The sequence below is a fragment of the Nuphar pumila genome, chromosome 6 (genome assembly GCF_984573655.1).
Source record: "Nuphar pumila chromosome 6, dmNupPumi1.hap1.1, whole genome shotgun sequence".
Lineage (NCBI taxonomy): Eukaryota > Viridiplantae > Streptophyta > Magnoliopsida > Nymphaeales > Nymphaeaceae > Nuphar > Nuphar pumila.
The window spans coordinates 32,229,352-32,254,473 of NC_143254.1; the positions used below are offsets into that span (position 1 = coordinate 32,229,352).

General features: G+C 37.0%; 1 protein-coding gene across 2 annotated transcripts in view; it reads left to right on the plus strand.

The window, feature by feature from the left end:
- Positions 1-12,438: 12,438 nt before the first annotated feature.
- Positions 12,439-25,122, plus strand: part of LOC149834559 (receptor-like protein 4) — a 65,008-nt gene continuing 52,324 nt past the window's right edge. Inside the window, exon 1 of one of the 2 annotated variants that reach the window (XM_090011483.1) lies at positions 12,439-12,614. In XM_090011483.1, the coding sequence (XP_089867609.1) occupies positions 12,545-12,614 (70 nt within the window). In that variant the 5' untranslated portion in view covers positions 12,439-12,544. The remainder of the gene's footprint in view (positions 12,615-25,122) is intronic. The other variant, XM_090011484.1, reaches the window with a different exon arrangement.

Consider the following 25,122-nt stretch of genomic DNA (forward strand, 5'->3'; position numbering starts at 1 on the left):
GGCATTTCCTCTCCATCTCTCTCTTCTTTCAGCCCTAACTCTACCTCTCTCTCTCTCATTCTCTCAAACTCTCTCCCTCTTTTTGACGCCATACTCTCTCCCTCACTCTCTTTCACATCCAGCAAGCAAGTGCAGCCCCCTCCCTTGGTGCAATCACCTTCAGCCACTACTGTAGCAGCTGGTGCTACCTCATCCTTCAGCCATTGCAGCAACCTCCACTAGTGGCGGTCACCTCCAGCCACCGGTGTAGCCCTCCTTAAGCAATTGATCCCTCCATTGCAGCCATCCGAGCTGGTGCAAGTAAAGCTTCCTCCCAAGGTAAACCCCCTTCATGACTTTCTTTCCTCATTATTTTCTGTGTAAATCCAACATGAATCCAATACCAAAAATGGATTCACATGGCTGGAAATTTATCCATGAATTTACAATGTTGTTGTTTTTTATTTTTGCTAATGTTGTGTAAAGGAGGGATCCATCTGATAGATGGATCAGATTTTCCTTCCCACACCCACATCAAAATATGGCTCATACCCCCTTTGATCCTCTTTATTTTTATTATTTTTCATGATTAGGCTGCACATTCTAAGCATCACCTTTGGATTCATGGCATCGATTTTTGTTTATTTCATATGTTTAGATTAGTTTGTTATTTTATAGGTTTTAATCTATGCATACTATCCAATAATTATTTCATGCATGAATTTTCATCAATAAATCCTGAAACTTTTATACTAAATGTTGTTGTCTGTCTCTGAGTTTCTGCAAAAAACCCAGAACAATTTGAGTTCTGTAACCTCATTTAAAAAAACCAAAAACCGGACCAGGTTTTCAACCCTATGAAAACGCTGGATCCCCCTCAAATTCCTAGCAAATATTTTTCTCCCATTCAAAATCATCCTCAGAATCTAACCATCAGTTTTTGCCCTGCAGAGAGCATTTGCAATCCTTCATGGTTTAGATAAGGTCTTGCAAAAAGACCACATTTATCCAGCATATCAATCATTCTTCCGCATTTGAGCAAGAAATGGATTCTCCATAATCTACCAGGAATCAGAACCAACAAGCCAATGATGATGTTGATCCACAAATGTACTCATTATTTCAAAAAATGATGAGTAAGATGGTGACAGAGCAAGCAGGGGCCAGTTCCGGCAAGATTCCTAGCAAGAAGAAGACTAGGGGCCGTACTCTGAAAAAGCATGCAAAAATTTCAAAGAAACGAGTTCAGCATGAGGATACTTCAGAAGAAACCGAGTCAGGGGGCGACACCGATGAAGAGTGTGAGGCTCAGCAAGCTTTTCAGAAGTTGACTCAGAGGCAGAGGTCGGCCAATAAGCTAAAAGACCTGTTTGTGGATGATCCAGTTCAATCACAACTGGAGGAAATGGTCAAGATAGTCAAAGATCTGCAGGTTTGTGATAAAGGCAAGAAGGTCTTCACGAGTGAGGATTTCTATGGTGGTTTGGAAGGGGATGACAGCCTAGAGGATCTCTCCCATAAATTTGTCAAATTTGATGGGACTGGTGATCCCAAGGCTCACCTGGCTATGTTCTTTGTGGAATGCAATCGATTCAAGAGAGAGAATCGTGTTTGGTTCAGATGTTTTCTCTGGAGGGAACCACCGCAAAATGGTACTCAGAGCACATCAATCCCATTGAATTAAAAGAGTTTGATAAGGTGGTAAACCTGTTTATTGAGCGGTTCTTGTTCAACATGGAAGCATTGCCTACTCTGAATCACCTCTGCAACCTGAAGCAGAAGGACAATGAGAAAGCCAAAGACTTCATTCACAGGTGGAGATCCACTTGCAACCGAATGAAGGATCCAATATCAGAAGGGCATGCATTATCAGTTATCCTGAACAATTTCTCCCAACCTTTGAGAGGTCTGATCTTCACTTCCCCAATGCGATCTTTCGTTGAATTGATAGAACGAGCTGAATGACTCGAAATGGGGATAGAAAATGGTGTGTATGAAAGCCTCACGCTCTCAAAGAGCAATCCAGACACCAAGAAGTCACATTTCACTTTCTCTGCAAATACCACCAGAAATAACAAGGGTCACAACAAAAGAGGTGGCGGAAAAAATTATACTAGCAGCTCAAGAAACCCAAATCCCACCAGAGATGATCATACAGGTCAGAAAGAGAAAATGGACAAGCTGAATGGCAATTCCCCCTTAAATACCCAACTAGAATTAAAATCCCAAGGGAAGTCAAAGCATGACGGTTGGGGATATTATCGCAAATTTACTCCCTTAAAACAACCGCTCGAGCAAGTTCTGGAATATATGATAGCCAAGGGGATGGTTAAAATTTCAAAGATGGTCGATCCTTCGATGATCATGGAAAGATTTAAAGAACAGTTCTGCAAATTTCATCAGGCAGTAGGGTATGACACCGAACATTGCTTTGTCTTCAAAAATATTGTTCAAGATTGCATTGACAAGAATCTCCTTGTTGATGATAAAGAAGGCACCAGTCAGTCGTTCTGACCAAGCTTTCCTCAATCATTTTAAAAAATTGACAGCGCCAGTGCTTTTTTATTTCTTGTTCTGCTTTTATCATCTTAAAGGGATGATGTAATCCCGTTCTTCTTGATTTGTCATCTTTCCTTTAACGTATCAATAAAATTATCAATTTTTATTATAAGCTAGGTGTCGTCTATTAATCTCCTTCTCTGCACAATGTCCTTTCGCGAGAAGTGATCATCTTCAGAGTCCCTCCCGAATCAATTAAGAAGTGCATCGTTCTCCTATTATCTTTAAAGAGCTTTCGTCAAATATTAATTACTCCTCCTTTCATCCAATGACTTATTCCTCAGTTACACTGAGGCATTTTTTTTTAAAATTTGTTTTTACTTCAAAATGTCATGTATGCAGGTAGGATCAAACAAAATCTTTCATTATTCATTTGCATCTATTTGCATTCATTTGTATATATTTGCATTTGTTTGCATTCATTTGCATCCATTTGAATCAAATTCATTACCCATTTAGGATAAGGGATGATCGTGAGACCCCAACAATCATTCCCATCACAATTCCCAAACGTCTTTGAAAAGCAGATCTCCTTCCAAAATTCAAATCTTAAATAAAATTTAGTACTCGTACTGGTACATTTTCAAAATCAAGTGCTCATACTGGTACACTTCCTAAATCCAGTTGCTACTGGTCGAACTTCTTAAATCCAGTTTTTATACTGGTCGAACTTCCAAAATCCAATTTTTATTGGTCGAACTTCTCAAATCCAGTTTTTATTGGTCGAACTTTCTAAATTCAGTTGCTACTGGTCGAACTTCTCAAATCCAAGTTTTTTTACACTAGTCGAGCTTCCCAAAATCCATTTTTTATTTGTCAAACTTCTCAAATCTAGTTTTTACACTGGTCGAACTTCCAAAATTCAATTTTTATTGGTCGAGCTTCTCAAATCCAATCTTTATTGGTCAAACTTTCAAAATCTAATTTTTATTGGTCGAACTTCCCGAATCCAATTTTACTGGTCAAACTCTTTAAACCCGGTCTTTACTGGTCAATGTTTTTGAACCCAGTCCACATTGGTCTAGTTTTCCTTCAAAGATTCGAGTTCCGACTCGAATTTTCTTTTCTTTAAATTCTAATTGGTTTAATTTTCCTTTGGGATTCGAGTTATGACTCAAATTTTCTTTTCAAACCCAGCTTTGTGCTGGTTTATTTTCAAAATCCAGTTTTTACGCTGGTTCATTTTCAAAATCCAGTTTTTGAGCTGGTTCATTTTTCAAAACCAACTCTTACATTGGTTCATTTTCAAAATTCAGTGCTCGTACTGGTTCATTTTCAAAATCCAGTTTTTAATTGATTTATTCCTAAAATCCGGTGCTCATACTGGTACAATTTCAAAATTCAATATTTATATTGATACATTTTCAAAATCGGGTGCTCATACTGGTACTTTTTCAAAATCTAGCAATCATGTTAGTGTCTTGCCCATTGGTTGGGTTAGTTAATCTCTTAGAGACAATCTTTGTGCTGACCTTTCATTAAAATTCAAGCTTTATACCAATTTCGACCTTCGGGTCATCCAATTTTCAATTTCGACCTTCGGGTCATCCAATTTCTAATTTTGACCTTCAGGTCACCCAATTTCCAATTTCGACCTTCGGGTCACCCAATTTTCAATTTCAATCTTCGGGTCACCCAATTTTTAATTTCCAATTTCGACCTTTGGGTCATCCAATTCTCAATTTCAACCTTCGGGTCACCTAATTCTCAATTTCGACCTTCGGGTCACTCAATTTCGACCTTCGGGTCATCCAAATTTGACCTTCGGGTCATCTAATTTCGACCTCCGGGTAGACCAATCTTATCAAACCTTTGGGTTACAACTTTATCAATGTCAATCATTTTTAAGTCTTTGGGTTACAATCTTACCAATGTCAATCATTTTTCCTGCCTTCGGGTTATAACTTTATCAATGTCAATCATTTTCAAAACCATCAAACTTAACCTTTCAATCAAATCCTACTTTCGAGCAATCAAAATCCTGCTTTCGAGCTAGTCGAACAATAAAATCTTGCTTTCGAGCTGGTCGAACAAACAAAATCTAATTTTTGAGTTGGTCAAACAATCAAAATCTTGCTTTCGAGATGGTCGAACAAACAAAATCTTGCTTTCGAGATGGTCGAACAAACAAAATCTTGCTTTCGAGCTGATCGGTCAAACAAAATCTTGCTTTTGAGTTGGTCGAACAATCAAAATCCTGCTTTCGAGCTGGTCGAGCAAACAAGATCCTACTTTCAAGCTAGTCAGTCAAACAAAATCTAATCTTCACACTGGTCGATTAATTAAAATTCAATCTACCCACTGGTCAAACTTTTAAGGTCCAAATTTTAGCAATGGATTTATCAATCTAACATCAAGCAATTTCTTTCACCAAGGATTCCAGAAATATTTTGCCAATTTATTATCAAAATAATTGTTGATCTTAAAATCTTTATTGCATAAAACTTTACCTCGTATTACCTTCAGTATTCTCTCCAAAAGGACAAAGCCTTTGCAAAGAAAGAAGAAAATTCAATCTTTTCTGTTGGTCAACCAAAAGGATGAAGAATAAATCCTCGATATGGCCAGCAAAGAAAATTCAATGTTGTCGCAAAGTCATAAGTAATTGATATTGATCGCAGTCAATGACACATTTTTAAAGAGCATTCTTGTGGTAATAAGGCAGTAGAAATATCCTGGGCGATAAAGAAAAATCTACTCAATTTCAACATTTCTTCAATAAATATCAAGTCACAATCATATATCTGCAAAAAAGATCTCTCAAATATCGCCAAGTTGAAGACGATGAACGAGTCAGATCCCCGGGGACAAAGAAGATTTGAAACATCTCTAAGTTGACGGTGCATGTGACGTATCCTTCCAGGGAAAGTTCAAATCATCGTCAAGTTGAAGGTTAATGCGATGAACCTCCCACAAATCCCTGAAAGATATTTGATCAATGCTATCCTCAAAAGAGATTTTCAAAGCGACAATATTATCAATATAATCCTTGTGACCAAGCGACAATATTATCAATATTATCAATTTCCTTGAAGGAGTTTGTGACGTACCCTTCCTGAAGAAAAAAGAAAAATCAGAGCATCTCCAAGTTGAAGACGGATGCAATGAAATTCTTGCAAAATCCCAAGAGAGCTCAAATTCTGTCTCAAAAAGAGTGTAAAAAGATCATCATGGGAAAAATCCAGGATATCAAACTACCAAATCTGTCAAGAATCTTCTTTAATTTTGTGAAATTCTTTTATCAAAATCCTTTCACCAATTCCTTTCACAATGTTAATCCTTTCTTTCTTTTTCATGTCAAGGAAATTGATAGCCTCCTTGGAAGAAAGCCAACTGCAAGCAATTTGAATTCGATTCTTGATTCTATGAAGTTAGCCCAATTGGAGGTAATACTTAAGGTAGAAAAGAGGAAATATTTTTGCACCACTGCGCATTATTTTCAATTACTTTGAATCAACAATAAATTTTCAACATTTTGAAAATATTTTCTAGCTATCTTGGCATGAAGTGAGAGCTTGATGTTCATCTTTGATACATCCTCGTGTCATTTGTCATCCCTCTTTAGGACTTGATAACGGGAGTTTTCAAGATTTCCTTCCGTTCTTTTTTTATAATCTGAGCACCCGAGCTCTCAGATTAGCACACTTCCTTGTGTTTCCCATTGTCTCACCATAGACAGTTCAATTTCGGTTTGAGGTTGAGCCACAAATCATTTTCTCGCAAAAGGTCATCAAATTAAAAAGCTATTTAGTCTTAGTAAAGAGGCGCCCAAGATCAATCCTTTTTTCAATCTTTAGGGACCCCCATTTTCATCCCTTTGCAAAATCCTTATCGGATTCATTGTGCAAAATCTGAAGGTTTGATCATGGTTTCTTTATTTGAGGATTCCATCATTTTCCTCGATCAGGTTAAGGGTTAAACCTGAGCCTCATTTTGATGAGGTATTTCATTTCCCGATCAGGTTAAGGGTTAAACCTGAGCCTCATTTTGATGAGGTATTTTATTCCATGATCAGGTTAAGGGTTAAACCTGAGCATCATTTTGATGATGTATTCCATTTCCCGATCAGGTTAAGGGTTAAACCTGAGCCTCGTTCTGATGAGGTATTTCATCTTCCTTTCAAGATAAGGGTTAAACCTGAACCATTCTTCGCAAAAAGCTATTTTTTAAAAGTTATTCAGTCTTAAGTCATGGGACGCCCAAATTACTCCCTTTTCCAAAGCTTTTAGGGAAAACCATTTTCATTGCCTTCTTTGTGATCCCTTGTTTCTACACGAGGTATTTTTTTGTCCCATCCAAGTTAAGGGCAAAAACCTAAACTTCACTTCTATGAAATGAATCTTTCTTTGTTATTTTCCATTTCATACCTACCATTTTTATCAGGGCTAATTTCTTCATAACCAGTCAGATCCTTCTAACTAGGGTATTTTTTTATATATATAGCCCAAAATTTGGTGTATTTTTCTTTTCCACTAAGCTCGACCCTAAACTGGCTTAGTAGTAAAGAGGAGAATCTGTAAACACCCTAAATTTTTCTCATTCACTTTCAGACACACTCCTCTTGCATATGCCAACTTTGGTAGGTCAGTACAGGAGTCCGACCCCAAGTTTGTCTCAGTTTAGGTGTCATTTTACCCCCTTTCATAAAAAAAAATAGCATTTTACCCCTAAGTCATCCTAGATCTCAGTCAGTCAGGGTTAACCAAGTTCATTCTTAAGCTCAGAACGGTTAGAATGCCAGTTATTTCTAGCTCAACTGAGCTCACGATAAGCAGACCATGTTCATTTCTGCCAAAATGGGTTCATTTCTTCATAAATGAGCTCATTTCTCACTCGAATCCAAGCCAATTGTCTATGACTCAGTCATTTCTAGTCAATCTTGTTCTTCTTAGTCTAGTTTGAGCTCACTAAAAGTTTAAGTGCTTTAGTTTCAGTTCAAATCTATTTTTCAGTGTCTAGAAGTTCATTTTAGCCCATTTCAGCTCATTTTAGCTGAAATTAAGCTAAATCCATTCAGTTGAGCTAATGTTTGAGCTTTAGTTTTAGTTAATCTCAGTATTACTGATCTTTATTTCAGCTTAAACCCAGTTCTTGTTCATAACTCACTTCACTCTAGTGATTATTTCTCACCATTTCTCTGAAAAGGACACCATTTCTCAACCATTCAGTCTAGGAGTTTAGTTGAGCAAGTGTCGTTTCAGTTTATTTGAGTTCTGAAACTCTAGAACCTAGTAAATTTCAATTCAAACAAGTTAAAACCCTGATTTTCAATGTCACTCTTGGCCCGACAAGGACAAAAACTATTTCTTGAATCATTTTGTTCATTTTATCAAAATTATCACTTTTTAAACTAGTCCAACTGTCAATCGGGGTCCAATAACAAAAGTCCTTCATCAAGGGTTTGCATTTCACATGACATTTTATGTCATTTCTCATTATTTTATATCATTTTCTAACATTTCATCTCATTTTTGAGATCCATAACTCAAAATTTGAAAATTCCAATCCAGATTCGAATTTTAAAGCTTTTCGAAATCAATTTCAAACCCTGGGTTTTTAAAATAGTCATTTTTACCTCCGAGACTCTAAATTTCCAAATATTTTTTTGAGAAAACAATCTGAATTCTTTTCAAACTTGATTTTCAAATTTTCAAACCGGATTTGCTTTGCAAAGGGGTATAAATTTTTAAACTTTTCAAAATTGCCAAAATCTTTCATTTAGTCCAAAATTCTTTCTAAATTTTTTATAAAATCATTCTACTCCTTTGGTTTTCAAAATGAATTTCAAAATAATGTGTGGGCCCACTTCCAAGGTAGCACCACACTTTGAGTTTAAAAAATAAAATAAAAGCATTTTCCTTTCCCTTTTCCTTTTTTATTTATTTATATTTATTTCCACCTAGAGAAGGGAGTGGACCCCACAAAGGGGTCGACCCCCCCTCTCTCTCTCTCCACTTTCCCCTTTCTTCCACTCCTTTTTCTTTCCTTTCTTTTCCTTTTCTCTCCCTTTTTCCTTTCCTTCTTCTCTTCTTTTCTTTCTTTTCTTCTTCTTTCTTTTTTTCTTTTCTTTTCTTTCTTCCTTCCTGTTTTCTTCCTCCCTCCTTGTCGCCAGCCCCTTCTCCTTCTTTTCTTCCCTTCCTCTTCTTTCTTTCCTTTCTTCTTCCTCCTCTTCTTTCCATCTTTCTTTCCCTCCTTCTTTTCTCTTTAAAACCTAATTTCTCCTTTCTAAATCCCTAAGACCTACACGACTGAGCATTTTCTCTCTAGCTCTCTCTCCTTTCAGCCTAACTCTACCTCTCTCTCTCTCATTCTCTCAAACTCTCTACCACTTTCTCTCTTGCATTCTCTCAAACTCTCTCCCTCTCTTTGACGCCATACTCTCTACCTCACTCTCTTTCACACCCAGCCAGCAAGTGCAACCCCTCCCTTGGTGCAATCACCTTCAGCCACTGCTGTAGCAGTTGGTGCTACCTTATCATTCAGCCATTGCAGCAACCTCTACTGGTGGCAGCCACCTCCAGCCACCGGTGCAGCCCTCCTTAAGCAATTGATCCCTCCATTGCAACCATCTCAGCTGGTGCAAGTAAAACTTCCTCCCAAGGTAAACCCCCTTCATGACTTTCTTTCCTCATTATTTTCTGTGTAAATCCAATGTGAATTCAGTACCAAAAATGGATTCACATAGCTGAAAATTTACCCATGAACTTATAATGTTTTTCTTTTTTTGCTAATGTTGTGTAAAGGAGGGATCCATCTGATAGATGGATCGAATTTTCCTTCCTACAACCACATCAAAATATGGCTCATACCCCTTTTGATCCTCTTTATTTTTATTGTTTTTCATGATTAGGCTGCACATTCTAAGCACCACCTTTGGATTCATGTCATCAATTTTTGTTTATTTCATATGTTTAGATTAGTTTGTTATTTTATAGGTTTTAATCTATGCATATTGTCCAATCGTTATTTCATGCATGAATTTTCGTTAATAAATCTTGAAACTTTTATGCTAAATGCCGTTGTCTGCCTCTGATTTTCTACAAAAAATCCAAAATGATTTGAGTTCTGTAACCTTATTTAAAAAAATGAAAAACCGGACCAAGTTTCCAACCCAGTGAAAACGCTGGATCCCCCTGTAGCAGAGTTGTTAATTCGAGATCTCTCTCATAGGAGATTCAATTCACAATCTGTAAAATACAGCAGATTCATGGCGAGATCTAGTAATTTACTGGATTTTATGGGATGTTTCTAATAAAGGTTGCTATCTCTTAAAAATAAAGTTTCACAGACCACTGTATCATGTCTGAAATAGGTTGTTACAACTCTATACTGATTTAATTTGATTGTGGCTCTCTGACCTGTAAGTCGGATATTCTGTCTGTCAAAAAAGAAATCGATCTTCATGATGTCCTCTGTAATTTCCTAGAATTTGTTTAAGATTTAAATTTCTATTTTTTATAGATTTTAAAAGTTTACCTGCTGATTTTCTGTTATTACAATTTCTTTAGATTTAGACCTCTATTAATCTAGTGTGTCCTCATCAACCGTAGGTCCAATGACAAAACTATAAAAAGAGGATGTGATCCTCTGTTTGTCTACTTGTTTGTCCTAAAATTTTAGAATTTTAGCCACTGTTTAGCTATTTTCCTACAATTTTAGTTGAAGGTCTGTCAGTTTGCTTGGGATTTCAAGGTTGCCGGATTTCGACCTGGGTTGCCGGAGTTGTAATTCTCCAACCGTAGGTCAAATCCTAAATCTGTAAAAGTCAAAAATCGTCATCTTACTATCTACTATCACCCTGTAAATTTAGTGAATTTCTATGGTAAGTTAGTACCCAAAATCATGCTGTCATTAGGGTAGGAATAGGCATTAGGCAAAATATCATGATTTTTTTAGGGGTTTTTATTAATTTTTATATTGAAATAATGCAAAAAAATGATTTTATTATTCTATTTCATTCTTAGGATTAATATAATCATCCATGCCAAATTCGATTTGATTATGAGTTTAATTGCCATATGTGTTAGCTAAACTGTCAAAAAAAGGCAAAATTTGTATGAGATTCAAGCAAAATTTGATATTTTAGTGATATTTTTGCATTTTTAAGGTTTTAGCATGCATATAATCATATCATATCATCCTGTGTTTAATTTTATCTTCATTTGCATTCATTTAAATTTCAAAACTCTCATTTTTACAAAAAATATTTCTGAGAACCTTGATTACAAGGTCATAGTCGTGTTATCTGGGGTATTTTGGTTATTTTTATCTCAATTTTGAATTTTTAAACTTTATTTTTGTATTTTTATACATTAGTATAATTTATTTCTCATGTTTATATCAGGGAGGTATGATTTGGGTTTATATTTAGATAAAATCCAATAATTTCTCGATATTGTTGAATAAATCGAGAAAAACCTACATATTTGTGCTAACTCATTTTCTAGTTTTGCAAGGATATTCAAAAGGAAGATTTTATTTATTTTTCTTTTATTTCATTGATGTAAAAGTAAATGTAATATTGGAATAAGAGTTTACATTTCCTGCATAAAATAGGATGCATTGCATATAGTTTGCTTTCGTAAATTCTGACATCTGATGTATAACAATTCATTGCAAATTTCCCAAATCCACTATGGTTGACACGAATGACACATGCACAAGCTTTTAGGAAGTTAACAAACTCGGTGGAATTCATATTTATGGCCATAGTCAGAATACGAATGAGACCCAGATTTGTCATCTTCGTATAAGCCACATTCAACCTACACTCTTAGGCTATTTTGAAATTCACTGTATTTCTCAAATTTCCCAGAAAATATTCTTTGAAGTTACATTCATTTATTCATATTGGCTAATTCGCATCATGAAAGCATTTCAAAGGGCCAAATCCTCTTTTATTGATTTATTTCAATGAGAAATCGATTTTTCTTAAAAAAATTTAAGTCTTTCTCAGAAATTGATTTTCTCAAAAACTCTCAGTTTTCAATGATGTTTCAAATATTTTTCCAGTTCAAATCATGATTTTCCAATGTTCTAACATGCTCAATTTCAAGGTTCAAAGCTCTAAGAAATCGATTATCTTAAAGTCATTGGGATTTTATCAGAAATCAATTTTTTAAAATCTCATGATTTCTTCAAAAATCGACCTTTCTTTTCTTCAAAAATGCTTTCTCAATGCAATTCATGATTTTCCCAGAATCATCATTTTTCAAAGTACTTTTCAAACATCAGAAGCAAACATTATCTTTTCAAAATGTGCATCTTTCAAAAATTTTATAGCACATGCTTGATTCTCTGTGCATTTAAGAAATAAAGCATAATTTAGATATTTGGGCCTAGCTAAGCACACATTGATTCTTGGTTCAATTACCCCTGGTAAATGCACTAGGAATGGTTGAACCTCGTACCGACAGGCGAGTCCCATTCTACAGAATTTTCTCACAAAATTTAAAAAACGAAGGCGAATATTTTTCAAAAACCATTTTCAAAACTTTGATCGAGTTTGACTCACATAATAGTTTTTCTTTCTCTTGCAGAAGGAGGAAAAAATTTTGAAGAGCGGGTCTAGGCGGAGATTGGGAGAGGGCGGGACAGGGTAAAGCGTAAGTCTATCTCCGCCTCCATCCCCGCATCAGAATAAATTCCCCGCTTCCATCTCGGTTTCATGCCCTTCATCCCCGGTCCAAACGTGGCGAGGGAGGGCCGTTGTCCCCGGGTCCACTGCCATCCCCATCCAAGATGATTGACTTCTTTCCTTTTTCACACCGCCAACACACAATCATCACCATTTTACTTAAAGCTAAAAGGAAGTTGACTATGTCAATGACCCCGAACTAACCCCAACTCACAATTAAAAGCTTTTTCTAGGCCTTTTGGCTGTCTTTTAGCCACCCCAAAATGCAAAAATACTAGAAAAGAAAGAAAGAAGGCTCCCCAGTTCCCATTTCACAATCCCTTCTTCCTCTCAGGTCTGGGAACAAGAGCTCCAAAACTGCGAGAATCCATGCTCAGAATCGTCTTCTTGCTGCTCCCCATATGGGCAGTCCTCAGAGTTGCTTCTGCTGCACCCAAAGGTGAGTTGCCATGGCTGGTTATGTTTATTTTTCCTGCATACTTTTATGTTGGAGTCTTTTGTTATTTATGTTTTTTCGTTTGTTTTGCAGTACTCTAGTTCTGGGTCTCTGTTTTTGTGCATCTTGTAGCATAACCTTCATTTGTGGGCAGTACCATCAAATTTTGTTGGAAGAGATGGTGTCAGTGAAACCAGTTTTGTATTGATTTTCATTACCTTCATTAGTGGGTACAACCATCAATTTTTGTAGAAAGATATGATATCATCTTTGGGTGCAAAAGAATTCTGTGTGGATTTCAACCCATGGGTGTTCCCCACATCCGATTGAACTAAGTTTGTTGCGTGCTGTTTGTGTTGCATGCCGAATTTTTGAGTCCTCTGATTGATTTTGGAACATGGGTATTCGGTATGTTGGGGAAAATTTGTCTTTTTTTTTGCATTTTTGTAGCATAACGTTCATTAGTGGGCAGTGGGCTCTAAGGAGAGCTGGTTTCACCTTTGGTGAACAGAAATTGTGTATCTTGCGTCATTTCCATTGATCGATGTTCCCCTTATTGGTTTGAAGTAAGTTTGTTGTGTGTTGTTTATAGTGTTGAATGCCAAATTTCTTAGTCTTTGATTGATTCTGGAACATGGGGGTTCTGTATTTCCTTAGAGAATGCTGCATGGAAAATTTGTGAGTGTTTGCAACCAGGATTGGTCTCAATGGAAGGGTAACGGAACCTTCGGATCCTTCCCCTTTAGCAGAATGTGCATGTTGGGACGTTTTGTACTTCCTGAAAAAATCTTGTCAATACTCTAGGAATTTCTTTCGGCCTTGAAGCCGATGACCATATTTTGGGTTATTTCCCAGTTTGATACATTTTACAAGCTGAGCAATTTGCTGCATCATGAGGGAAGGGATCCTGTTGCGTTGTAGTTGGGATAATTGAAATGCGGATGTTTGAATGATGCAAGAATTTCAAATAGTTATTCCAAGAAAAGAAATACCACTGGCATGCAGCATCGAGTCCAACAGACAATTTGATGGTGCATATGCCTCTCCATTTTAATTCCTCCTTGGAGAACCACACTGGAACTTCAGAACAGAATGGGCAGAACTATAAAAACAAAATAGTGTATGATATGGTCTTCTATGTTCATCATGTCTGTTTAAGAGTAGCGAAAGCAAACCAGACTCAAGAGTACAATGAATTGCAAAAATGCATCATGCCCAACATATCATCAGTTCACACCAGATTTCTGACCAAATTTTGATTAATCATAGCTGAATCTTTTCACAGATGAAATTCGCAGCCAAATTTAGTTATGTTAGTTCATCTCTCATTAATTGGAATACACATTGTGAACCACACTTTTTCCTTAAAAACTGTCAAGGGAAATACATATAAATGCATAATCAAGAGAAACACACACAGTGATACCAAAGCAGATCAGGTGATCTGTCAAATCACTTTAAGAAAGTGATTTGGCATCTTCACCATCCATTGCTTCATCCCACATGGACCTCATGGTCCTTGTACATTGTGGATGAAACCAAAGATGTTTGTTGGGGTGAGTTGTATGCACCTCGGTTTTGTCAGTTTAGATTGTCAGCTTATAGTTCGACTATAACTGACGGTTGTTTGATCACTTATTCTGAGTGTGTTGTATCACTCATTTGTTTATCTGGCCATTGATATATTGTTGATGCTTGTATTTATTGTTATCTGTGATGGCTATATTCTTCATTGAAACCATGATGGTTTACTAGATAGTTTGTAAAAATTCATTGTTCTTACCTTGATTTCAAATCTTGTTTTCTTGGTGACATTGGTTTGTTTTTATTACAAGTTCTCGTTACCTTGCCTGTTTCTCCACCCATACCTCTTATTTGAGTGACCTTTTTTGTTGGATAAGAGATTTTTCTTTGTCAGTTTTACAACCATGGTTGTGGTGAGTTATGTGCACCTGTTGTAGATGATGTTATTATTTGCAGTTTTACAATCATTCGTGAGGTGAGAGATGTGCACATTCTGTACTTGTAGCTGATTTGTATTATCAAATAGCCAGTATTGCTGGTGCATGGACACTATTATAGTTATTTCTGACATTTGTGTTTGATCTATTGTCATACACTTGAATTATGAGGTCATTTGGGTTGGAGGTGAAAGAGGTGATTGCTTGTGGTAAGCAAATTGGTGTTGAGATTTGCAAATAGCATTCCTTTTGTTATGTGGGATTTTTTAAAATCTCTCCATAAAATTTCTAAACTTTTACTACTTGTTTTCCCTTGTATTGGAAATGTTTATTCATTAAAATATTTTCATGCATTGTTATTTGCAGTGAATATGCTTTAATTGCATGTTATATATATGTTGAGGATATTTAGATTTGTTCCATGGTGGTTGTCTTGCATGTTTTAGCATAAATTTAATTAATTCCTTGATTATTGTAAACTCCTTTGAGTGTTGTGGTAAACAAGAGATGATTACTTACTGTAAACAAACTATTCTTGCAAAGTATCATTTCTCTTGTTTTGTTGTATCTAGGTTTTTGAATTTCTTCATTATTTCCGTTGTGCATTTATATGAAAATGGTTACCTTTTTTTGAAAAATCCTTTCCCTGAACATTTTATTTTCTCATTGGGTGGATTTAACTCCATGATGAGTTGTTTAATTGTTTTTTTTTTAAATCTTGTTCTTGATAGTTAAAGATTCATATTCATGTGTTAAATATAACTACATGTTATATATATATATATATATGTGTTTTTTTATCATGGATACAACAACAACAACAACAACTACGCCTTCATCCCAAAACAATTGGGGTCAGCGATATGAACCAAAAAAGAAAATCATTCTGGGTCTTCCACATGAATCCTTGTAAAACCCGCGTTTTCAAAAAAAAAAAAAAAAAAAAAAAAAAAAAAAACGACCCAGGAGGTCTTCCTCCTGTGCGCCGCACCCCCCCATCGCGCCTTCGGCCGATAGGGAAACCCATCAGGGTTTCCCCTTTTGTCGCCCCTCCCCGAGCTCTTTAAGAGCATTGCGGGAGGGGGGGATCGATGTCCCGCCCCCCTTCTCGTTCCCTGCAGGCGGCAACCCCGATCGACGCCTCCTCCTTTCCTGCGCACGCCGCCGACCGCCAGCCACCTCACCTCCTCTCCTTCCAGGTACGCCCTCTGCACCTCCCTTTTCACCTCCCCCTCCTCCTCCCTCTTCGCCCCTCTCTCTGTCACCTCGACGGAAGGCACGACAGAGGGACCATTGGCCCTGTGTCACCCCCTCGCCCCGATCTCTCTCTCTCTTCGGCAGGGGTTTGTCCCCCTGCCATCATCCTTTCGCCGGACGTCAGGGGCTCGGCCAGTGCCGATTCGCTGTCATCGGCAGGGGCTCGACCCCTGCCGATTCACTGTCGTCGGCAGGGGTGCGACCCCTGCCGTTTCAGTGCCGTCGGCAGGGGTGCGACCCCTGCCGTTTCAGTGCCGTCGGCAGGGGTGTGACCCCTGCCGCTTCAGTACTGTCGGCAGGGGCTAGCCCCCTGCCGATTCGTTGCTATCGGTAGGGGCTAGCCCCCTGCCGATTCGTTGCTATCGGTAGGGGTTAGCCCCCTGCCGATTCGTTGCTGTCGGTAGGGGCTAGCCCCCTGCCGATTCGTTGCTGTCGGTAGGGGCTAGCCCCCTGCCGATTCGCTGCCGTCGGCAGGGGTGCGACCCCTGCCGCTTTGTTGATGTCGGCAGGGGTGCGATCCCTGCCGCTTCGCTGCTGTCGGCAGGGGCTAGCCCCTGCCGTTTCACTGCTGTTGGCAGGGGTGTGACCCCTGCCGCTTCAGTGCCGTCGGCAGGGGTGCGACCCCTGCCGCTTCAGTGCTGTCTGCGGGGGGGGGGGGGGGGGGGGGGGGGCTCGCCCCCTGCCGCCTCGCTATGTTTGACAATGACTCTTTCTCTGCCGCCCCGTTGTCGTCGGCAGTCGGGGGATCACTCCGTGCCGCCTAATCTTACCCTTGCCCCGTTGCACCATTAATTAGATTAACATAATTAAATGTTTCACACTCTTGCAGAGTTCGCAACGAGTCCAGTTCGCGCTCCGCGGCCCGACCTTCGTATCATCCTCACCCGTAGACGTATGCATCTGCACGACATTCTGAGGTAGGGTAAAGTCGCACAAAGGGCAATTGATGAACGTATTTAAGTTGAAATAATTAAGATGCCCATGCTAGATATGCTTAGATTTATATTGCTTCTGCGTTACATATTTTCTTGTCTGCATATTTATGAGTCGATGTATGATTTTACTCTTTGAGTATTAATTTGTGTATTTGCTCATGTGGTTGAAGGTGGTTTCGTACTTTTTGCAATACTTATGCCCTTAATTGCTTGCATATATTTTTGCATGTTCGTTCCTATGGGTCGATGTACAATTTCATTCTTCGATCATTATTTTGCATAAGTTGATTATGAGTTGAGGTGTGGTTTCGTATTTCTCGAAATACATATGCCCTTGTTTGCTTGCATCCACTTTTGCCTGCACGTTTCCTTTGAGTGAGGTACGACTTTGTGTCTCGTGTATTACTTATGACCTTATGTGTTTTCCTATCTAAGTAGACAATGTATGTTTCTGGTACCTTGTGTGTTACTTATGTGCTTTTCGCTTGATGTGCGGCATCGCAAGTCGAGAGGTGCTTGTCGTCATGTTATAACCTGCATATGCTCACACTTATGGTAAATATGTACCTACATAAATGTAGTCTTGTGCCCATCCTGATTTCACTTGTTTTCAAAACACTAGAAGTTGTGCATGTGCATTTCAGTTCTCTAAAAACGAGTTTCCTTCTGCGAACCCGGTGCTCTTCGTAATGCACAACTTTTGCAAAGTAAGATTAAGTCTTGCAGGATTGCGAAGTCACATTTGACCCCTCCCAAGTCCACACACTTGGGAGAAATGTTTTATAACCTTGATTCAAGTTGCGGCTCAATTTACATAACCCCGATTGGGGGCATGAGCATATGAATGAGTGGGGTTCTGTTGAAGGACCCATTCTTTATGTATCAACCTAGTATCACATGTCGATACTAAGATAAATTTTGGATGCGAGTTTGATAGTGTTGTGCCTTGCGTGAATGACTTAATGTGGCATTATGACTTTTAAGGATGAATCGTGTCAAATGAGCACTCCTATATTCTTTGAATTGTTATGAAGTTGCGTGTTGGGTATTCCTTTTGAGAAGCCCACAGACCTCCCTGGTTCAGTATAGCGTACTTTTAGACATGCACAACATGTTAAGTACTTTGTTGATCGGACGAGAGATCCGAGATGACCTTGCATCACGAAATATGAAAAATGTTGAATTGAATTCAAGACTTATCTTGCCAGGATGTGTTGTATTAATCCTTTGGCAGATAATATCTGTTGGGGTTTCTTTTGTGGAACCATATCCCTTTCATCGTAGTCGTACTTATGACATGTACGACCGTACTTTTTGACAAGTACGTCTTCTTACGTTGCGATGATTGGATGAGTAGGTTGTGGCAACCTCGATGAGTGCAAATAACAAAATGTTGTGATCACCTAAATAAGTGATGTTTTCGCCTTCACCGGCAAGATACTCGAGTGGGTCGAAAGACCAGAGTATGTAGAATGAGTCTTCAGTTAACTACCCCTGATGTACTCATTCGAATTGCTGACTCCTGTCAGGAGAGAGAACAGGAAGGTACAAAACTTCGATGGACAGGCCATTAATGGCAGTTACGAGCAAAAGACTCGGCTTCCCCAGTCATCGGAGTTAGGGGAATGGGACTACCATAATTATCCTAGGTGGTAGCTCTCCATGTTTGGGATGCATCCATTGTTTATGCTGCTTTGGGGATTTCTCTCTTGGTCACCGACCGTCCCCTTAGGTGCGGACTCAGTCAGCTATCCGGGTTATCATAAAATACATAGCATAATAAACCCCCGGATCAGTCTAGATTGTTTCTAGAGTCGTGCCTTGTGCGTACCCGCTTGGCCAGTTAATATCGAAACATAATTTAAATCCGATCACACAATGTGTTCAGTTATGCACGTATGAAAGTTATAGGGTACAACAGGTTCAATACTTATGGAATTGTGTGTGGTTGATGAAGCATTGTATTTTGCTAGTTAACTTTCTTGTGCAGTGCTTTGCTTGTAATAGTTAGCCTACTTGTGCCAGTAAAATGCTTGTAATAATTTTAACATTGTGTTCATGATAGTTGATGTTGAAATTAAATTGCTATATAATTGCCTGTCTACTTGACATATTAAATTATTCTGCTTAATTATGTTCAATATTGTCATGTCTGTGCACCTACCAGTTTTTAGTGAAACTGACCCATTTTATGGGCAGGTTTTGGATAGGTAATACAGTTTGCGATGGCACGATGGCGTGATGAGATCAAGATAGAGTTTTTTCCCTGACGTTTCGCTCCTGAGGACATGTTGGTAAATTTGGTATGAAGGGTATTCCAAAATTTCTCTTTTTATTAAACCTTGAGTTACTAAAGCTGTTTTAGTAAACTTCTTTTCGGTTTCAACAAACAAATTCTCCATCATTGAAATTGCATTTCAAAACCATTTGATTTCAATAGTTGTGCGGGATTTTACAAAGGAAAGTTTACACTGTAATGCGCTCAAGGTCCATTGACTTGTGGTTTTAAAAATATCATTTTCCGCTGAAGTATTATTTAAACTCTGATAATTGTATGATTTCAAAGCTTTCTAAACTATTCTAAAAGTTACAAGTCCTGAATTTTTGGGGCGTTACAATCCTTCTCCTCCAATCATTTCTATCCAATGCCATGTCCTCGGTGAGGTTCAAAGCATTCATATCCTTTCCTATCACCTCCATCCATGCCTTCCTAGGCCTACCCCGACCTCTTTTAACTGATATATTTTCCCATTTCTCCATCCTTCTAACTGGAGCATCATTAGGCCTTCGCCGAATATGTCCAAACCACCGTAAACGATTCTCTCTCATCTTATTTTCAATGGGTGCAACGCCTACCTTCTTACGTATCTCTTCGTTTCGAATCTTATCTTTTATTGTATTTCCATACATCCATCTCAGCATATGCATCTCAGCTACACTAATTTTTTGAATATGATGTCTCTTGGCAGCCCAACATTCCGTACCATATAGTAAATCGGGCCTAATAGTCGTCCTATAAAACTTTCCCTTCAACTGCAATGACATTTTACAATCGCACAACACTCCAGTTGCACTCTTCCATTTCATCCACCCAACCTTTATCCTATGATTTACATGTCCATCAATTTCTCCATACTTTTGAATGATAGATCCCAAATATTTGAAACAATCATCCACCGATATTTCTTGCTCACCAAGCTTCACTACACTCCCATCACTACTTCGTTGCTTACTAAACCGACATTCCATGTATTCTGTCTTACTCTTACTCAACTTAAAACCTCTTGCTTCCAATGTCTGTCTCCATAATTCTAACTTAGCATTAACCCCAGCTCTAGACTCATCAATCAAAACAATATCATCAACAAACAACATATACCACGACACATTTTCTTGAATTGATCTCGTAAGCTCATCCATCACTATAGCAAATAGGAAAGGGCTTAAAGCAGATCCTTGATGTAACCCAACCGTTATCAGAAAATTTGTTGTCACCCCTCCACAAGTGCGGACATTGGTTCTATGTTTGAAGTTTGAAACATTTTGTATGCATGATTGTTGATTTTACTTGGTATGATAGATGATTTATTTTCTTAAAACCTTCGGATGGTATGCATGCATGATTATCTAAATACATGTGCTTGTTTGAATTTTTGTGGATAAAGCCTCTAATTAGGATTTATGTTTTCTTGAAATATATATTGTTTTTTGTGACTATCTTTGAGGTTTGTTCCACTTATCTGATCCCTTTTTATGTTTTATGATATATATCCTTGTGTATAATTGGGATGTTTTGTTAGCTCTATCTATAGGTTCTCAAATATTGATGATATTGAAGATCCTAGAAACCCTTTGTGCAATAGAGCATATGATAGAACATCGAGTGCACCTTTCAAGGAAACAACTAAACGAAAGAACTTGATGAAGTCAATAAAGATATTTTATGTAATGGGTTTATGCTTTTGTAATTGCAAAATGCAAACTTATGGTGAGTCATCGTAAGTTGAGGGGGGTGTTAAAATAGCATGTATATATATCAGGGTTATTTTGGTCTTTTTTCCTTATAATAGGCACTGTTCATTAGGAACAATTTTTCATTTCTTATTTTTTATTTTTATTGTCATTAATTAAGTAAAGCAGGGGCTCTATGGTTATTTGACTATAGAATCATTGGGGCTCCCCAACGGTCATAAATATAACCGTTGTGAGCTCCCAATGGTCTCTCTCTCTTGTATACGTGTATATATAGGGGGGTTTGTCTCCCTTGATATTGGTTTTTTTTGCTTAATCATATCCTAATAAAAGATATTTTTTATATTCTTGTGTTGCCATTGTTGGCTTTTGTATTGTCCCATAGTGGACTTGTGCACGTGCACTTGTGGTTGTGATCTTGTAAGCTCTTAAAAGCTTTTGTTTTGTATTTTTACATATTTTATTACAACAATGAGGTAGTATGGGGAGAATGAAGAATCCCTATCTGTTAGAAAGTGACTTGAAATACATTGGGTTCAATAATGAACCCATATCTATGCACGTGAAGTGCAAATATACCCATTAAAGGGAAACAACATAAGCACATAATGTGCTAACACATAAAACCCATAAAAAGGGAAAAATATGACATAAAGTCATAAGTTGCATATCATTGAAGAATAATGGAGAAGGGGTAAAAAACCCCTTACAATGGAGCATAAGCTCCCTCAAGAAGTTAATAAATACAAAGGGGAGAGCCCCTATTTATAAGCAAGAAAAGGAGCCACAAAGGGGGCTCCCAAGAGAGTCGTTGGGAGCCCCCAACGGTCACATATGTGACCGTTGGAGGCTCCCCAACGACTCTTTGGGGAGCCTCCCTATGTGGCACAAAAGCCGAAAATTAAAAAGGGAAAAAAGAAGAAAAAAAAAAAAAATAAAAAAAAAAAAAATAAAAAAAAAAATAAAAATGAAAAATTACAAACAATATTCTAAAGTGGAATATGCGCAAAACAGGAATTTACAGAAATACCCTTTTGGGTGAATAAAGAATATATATTTATATTCATATATATATATAGATATACATATATATATATATATATATGTATCTATATATATATATATATGAATATAAATATACACGAGATTACAAATGACGATAATACACATATTTTAACATCCCCCTCAAACTTTGCGGGGAAAAACCCGAAAGTTTGGAAAAACAAAGGGAAGCCTTGAGACGAAGTCCAATTCTTCAAAAGTCTTTAAGAAAAAACTCCATCTTCATGACAGTTTGAGCTAGGTCTTCAAAGTCCAACTCCCCATCGATCGAATCCATGATGCATCTAATGTTCCACATCTTTAGCGATCCTGTAGAGAATCAACAAAGAAACAAGTAAAACATATCTTTGCACTTTTACTCAAATGGACCATTTCTAACTAGCATAATCATGGATGACCTATGTTAGAAATTATGCAAATTATGCAGAAATGACACTTAAAGTTTCGAAATCATACATCATGTTAAAACAAACTGAGCGGAAGCAAATTATGCAAAAATAAATTGCAAGAATGCATAATGCATTCATAAAGTCCAACATTGGACAAATATAACCCCATAATGGGGAATAACAAAATGATCCACAAAGGGATACCACAAGAAGCCTACGAAGAGACATAAAATACCTATGCTTTATTGAATGAGAGCCCAAAAAAGGCCATAAAGAGCATATGCATATACTTATCATTAAATGAATTAATACTCAAGGAACTCATTAATGATCATGCTTCAAACATGTAATGAAGTCCCAAACAAGAGAAACGAAGTCTCTAAGCATACTATAGGCAAAATAAACCCAAGAGTTCACAAGGTTTTAAAATCATTTATGAAAGTCATACTTAATTGACAAAATCCACATTTTGCATATAAGGGTGGCAAAAACCATAAGCACTTAATATATAGGTTAAATGCTAATAAATCAACTTGATATCCATATCAAAAATATGAGTTACTTGAAAAACACAAGTCATGAATGAAATTTTGCAAATTTCAATAATAGTTTATTCATTACAAACAACTTCCTCATTAGTCCTCCAAAACCCATAAATCAAGTGTATAAGCTACTAGATCAAAAATATAAAGCCATTAAAGGCCAAAGACACACACAAAGGTGTGTAAACGAACCTCTTGTCTATATATAATAATACTTGAAATAAGTGCATCTACGACAAGAGCAAGAGAATACATGCCCACATGGACTAAAAAGTATCTCTTGTCTACGTAAAAAATACACTTAAAACCAAGTATGTTCAGCTACTAGAACAAGAGTAATAAGCCAACTATGGGCTAAAACATAATACATCTCTTGTCTACATAAGATGGCACTTGACATGAGTGAAATAAGCCAACCATGGGCATACATCTAAGCGACTAGAACAAGAACACAAACGCCAACATGGACTAAGATCACACACGATGGTGTGAATCAACGTGTCTTGTCTACATATAAGATCACTCAAGACAAGTGTGTTCAGCTACTAGACCAAGAGAGCAAAAGCCAACAAAAGGCTAAAAACACACGAAGGTGTAATAAAATTCTTGTCTACATATGATGACACTTAGATAATGGGCATAAAAGGAAAAGACTTTTGAGGCAATAAACTTGTAATGACAACAGTAAAACCTTGAATTAACATAATATTCCTTTTAAAAAGAATTCTCATAACAATAACATTTTGGAATAAATGCATGTAAAAAATATCTTCAACAAGATACTATAATCGATAAAAATTCTTGAGAACAAATGTGTGAACATACACACACTATGAACACTTAGAACACTTGTGCAAAAACACAAGAACACAAAATCATAAATGTGCAAATGCACTCATAAGATCCATAAGCAAGAAAAAGTTGGGCAATAATCCCAAAACCCTTGATTTTAAATATACCTTAAAACATTTAAGGTTTCAAAACACCATATGTCCATCACATTTACATAGAAGCATTAATAATATCAATGGCCACAAGAGAGAAAATGAGTGACACACTCATAATTAGAGATCATACAACAAATCATTTTAGAGTCCCAAGGTGCCCATAACTCACCTCAACAACCATCTATAATATGGAAGGTGGACAATCTAAAATGATATAACACGAGGTGCCCATAACTCACCTCAACAAACATCTCTAATATAACAATAATAAGGCCAAATAAATGATGCATTAAATAACATGTGATGGACAAATATAAATGCCACAAAAAGACAATAAACACATTAGGAATCATTTTTCAAAGAAGAGAGGACCGATTAAAAAATTGAATCGAAAGGTCCAATAACCAATAATATGCTTCGTAATAACAATTTTGCATAAACACAAATTATGCTTAATCTTCAAACAAGTCATTTATACCAAAAAAGACTTATTTAAGCAATAAACACAACAACATAAAGAATTCATCAAGACAATCAAGCTTTTAATCAAAGAAATCATAAGAACCGTAATGGTTCACAAAGAAGGCTTTAACACAATATCCAAGGGAAGAATATTTAAGAAACACTTGAAAATTTATAGATTTGGGATTAAATCCCATACAACAATTTTTAAATATTCTTTGATTGTGATGAGATATGCGGAAACATACAAAGTGCTATAAGCACTTACAATGATTTAAAAAGGACTCAATATCTAAATTCATTATATTTTTCACAAAAAGAAATGTGCATAAAGGCTCCATAATGCAAAAATGTCTACGAAGAGACAATACACATGTAAGCACAAAAGGCTTTATAAAAGATGTGCACGAAGGCACTCATACAATACTTGAACAAATACACACCAAGGTGTAAACATGCACTAAGGCATGTATTTCATAAAAAAGAGGGAATGCCTACAAGCGCAAATATTTGAGAAACAAATGTGCACAAAATACAAAAATACACAAAGGTGAGCAAGTATGCACTTTATAAAAAGAGCAATGCTTGAAATTCTCAAACTTTAGCAAGTGCAATTGAGGACAAAGAAAACCATATTATGGCCAATGTAGGCATTTTTTAAAGATATTATTAAGAGGTTTCGAAAAAATACAAACCAACAAGTTTATAAAGATGAAAAAATGAAGTCATTTATACCAAAAGGATGCAATAGATGAACTATGCACTCTATGTAGTGTGAGAAATTCCTTTTAAAAAATCTTTCCTAATGGTTTATCATAAACAATTTTTCAAAAAAGAACCATTGAAAAACTTTTAGGAGTTCTTATAAGTTATCATTAACAAGAACTACTTTAGGATTCAACAAAGATTTTAGATGTGAGAGATTTTCATATAAGGATTATATCAAATTTTTCAAAAATGCACTAAAATCCATAATCAAAAGAA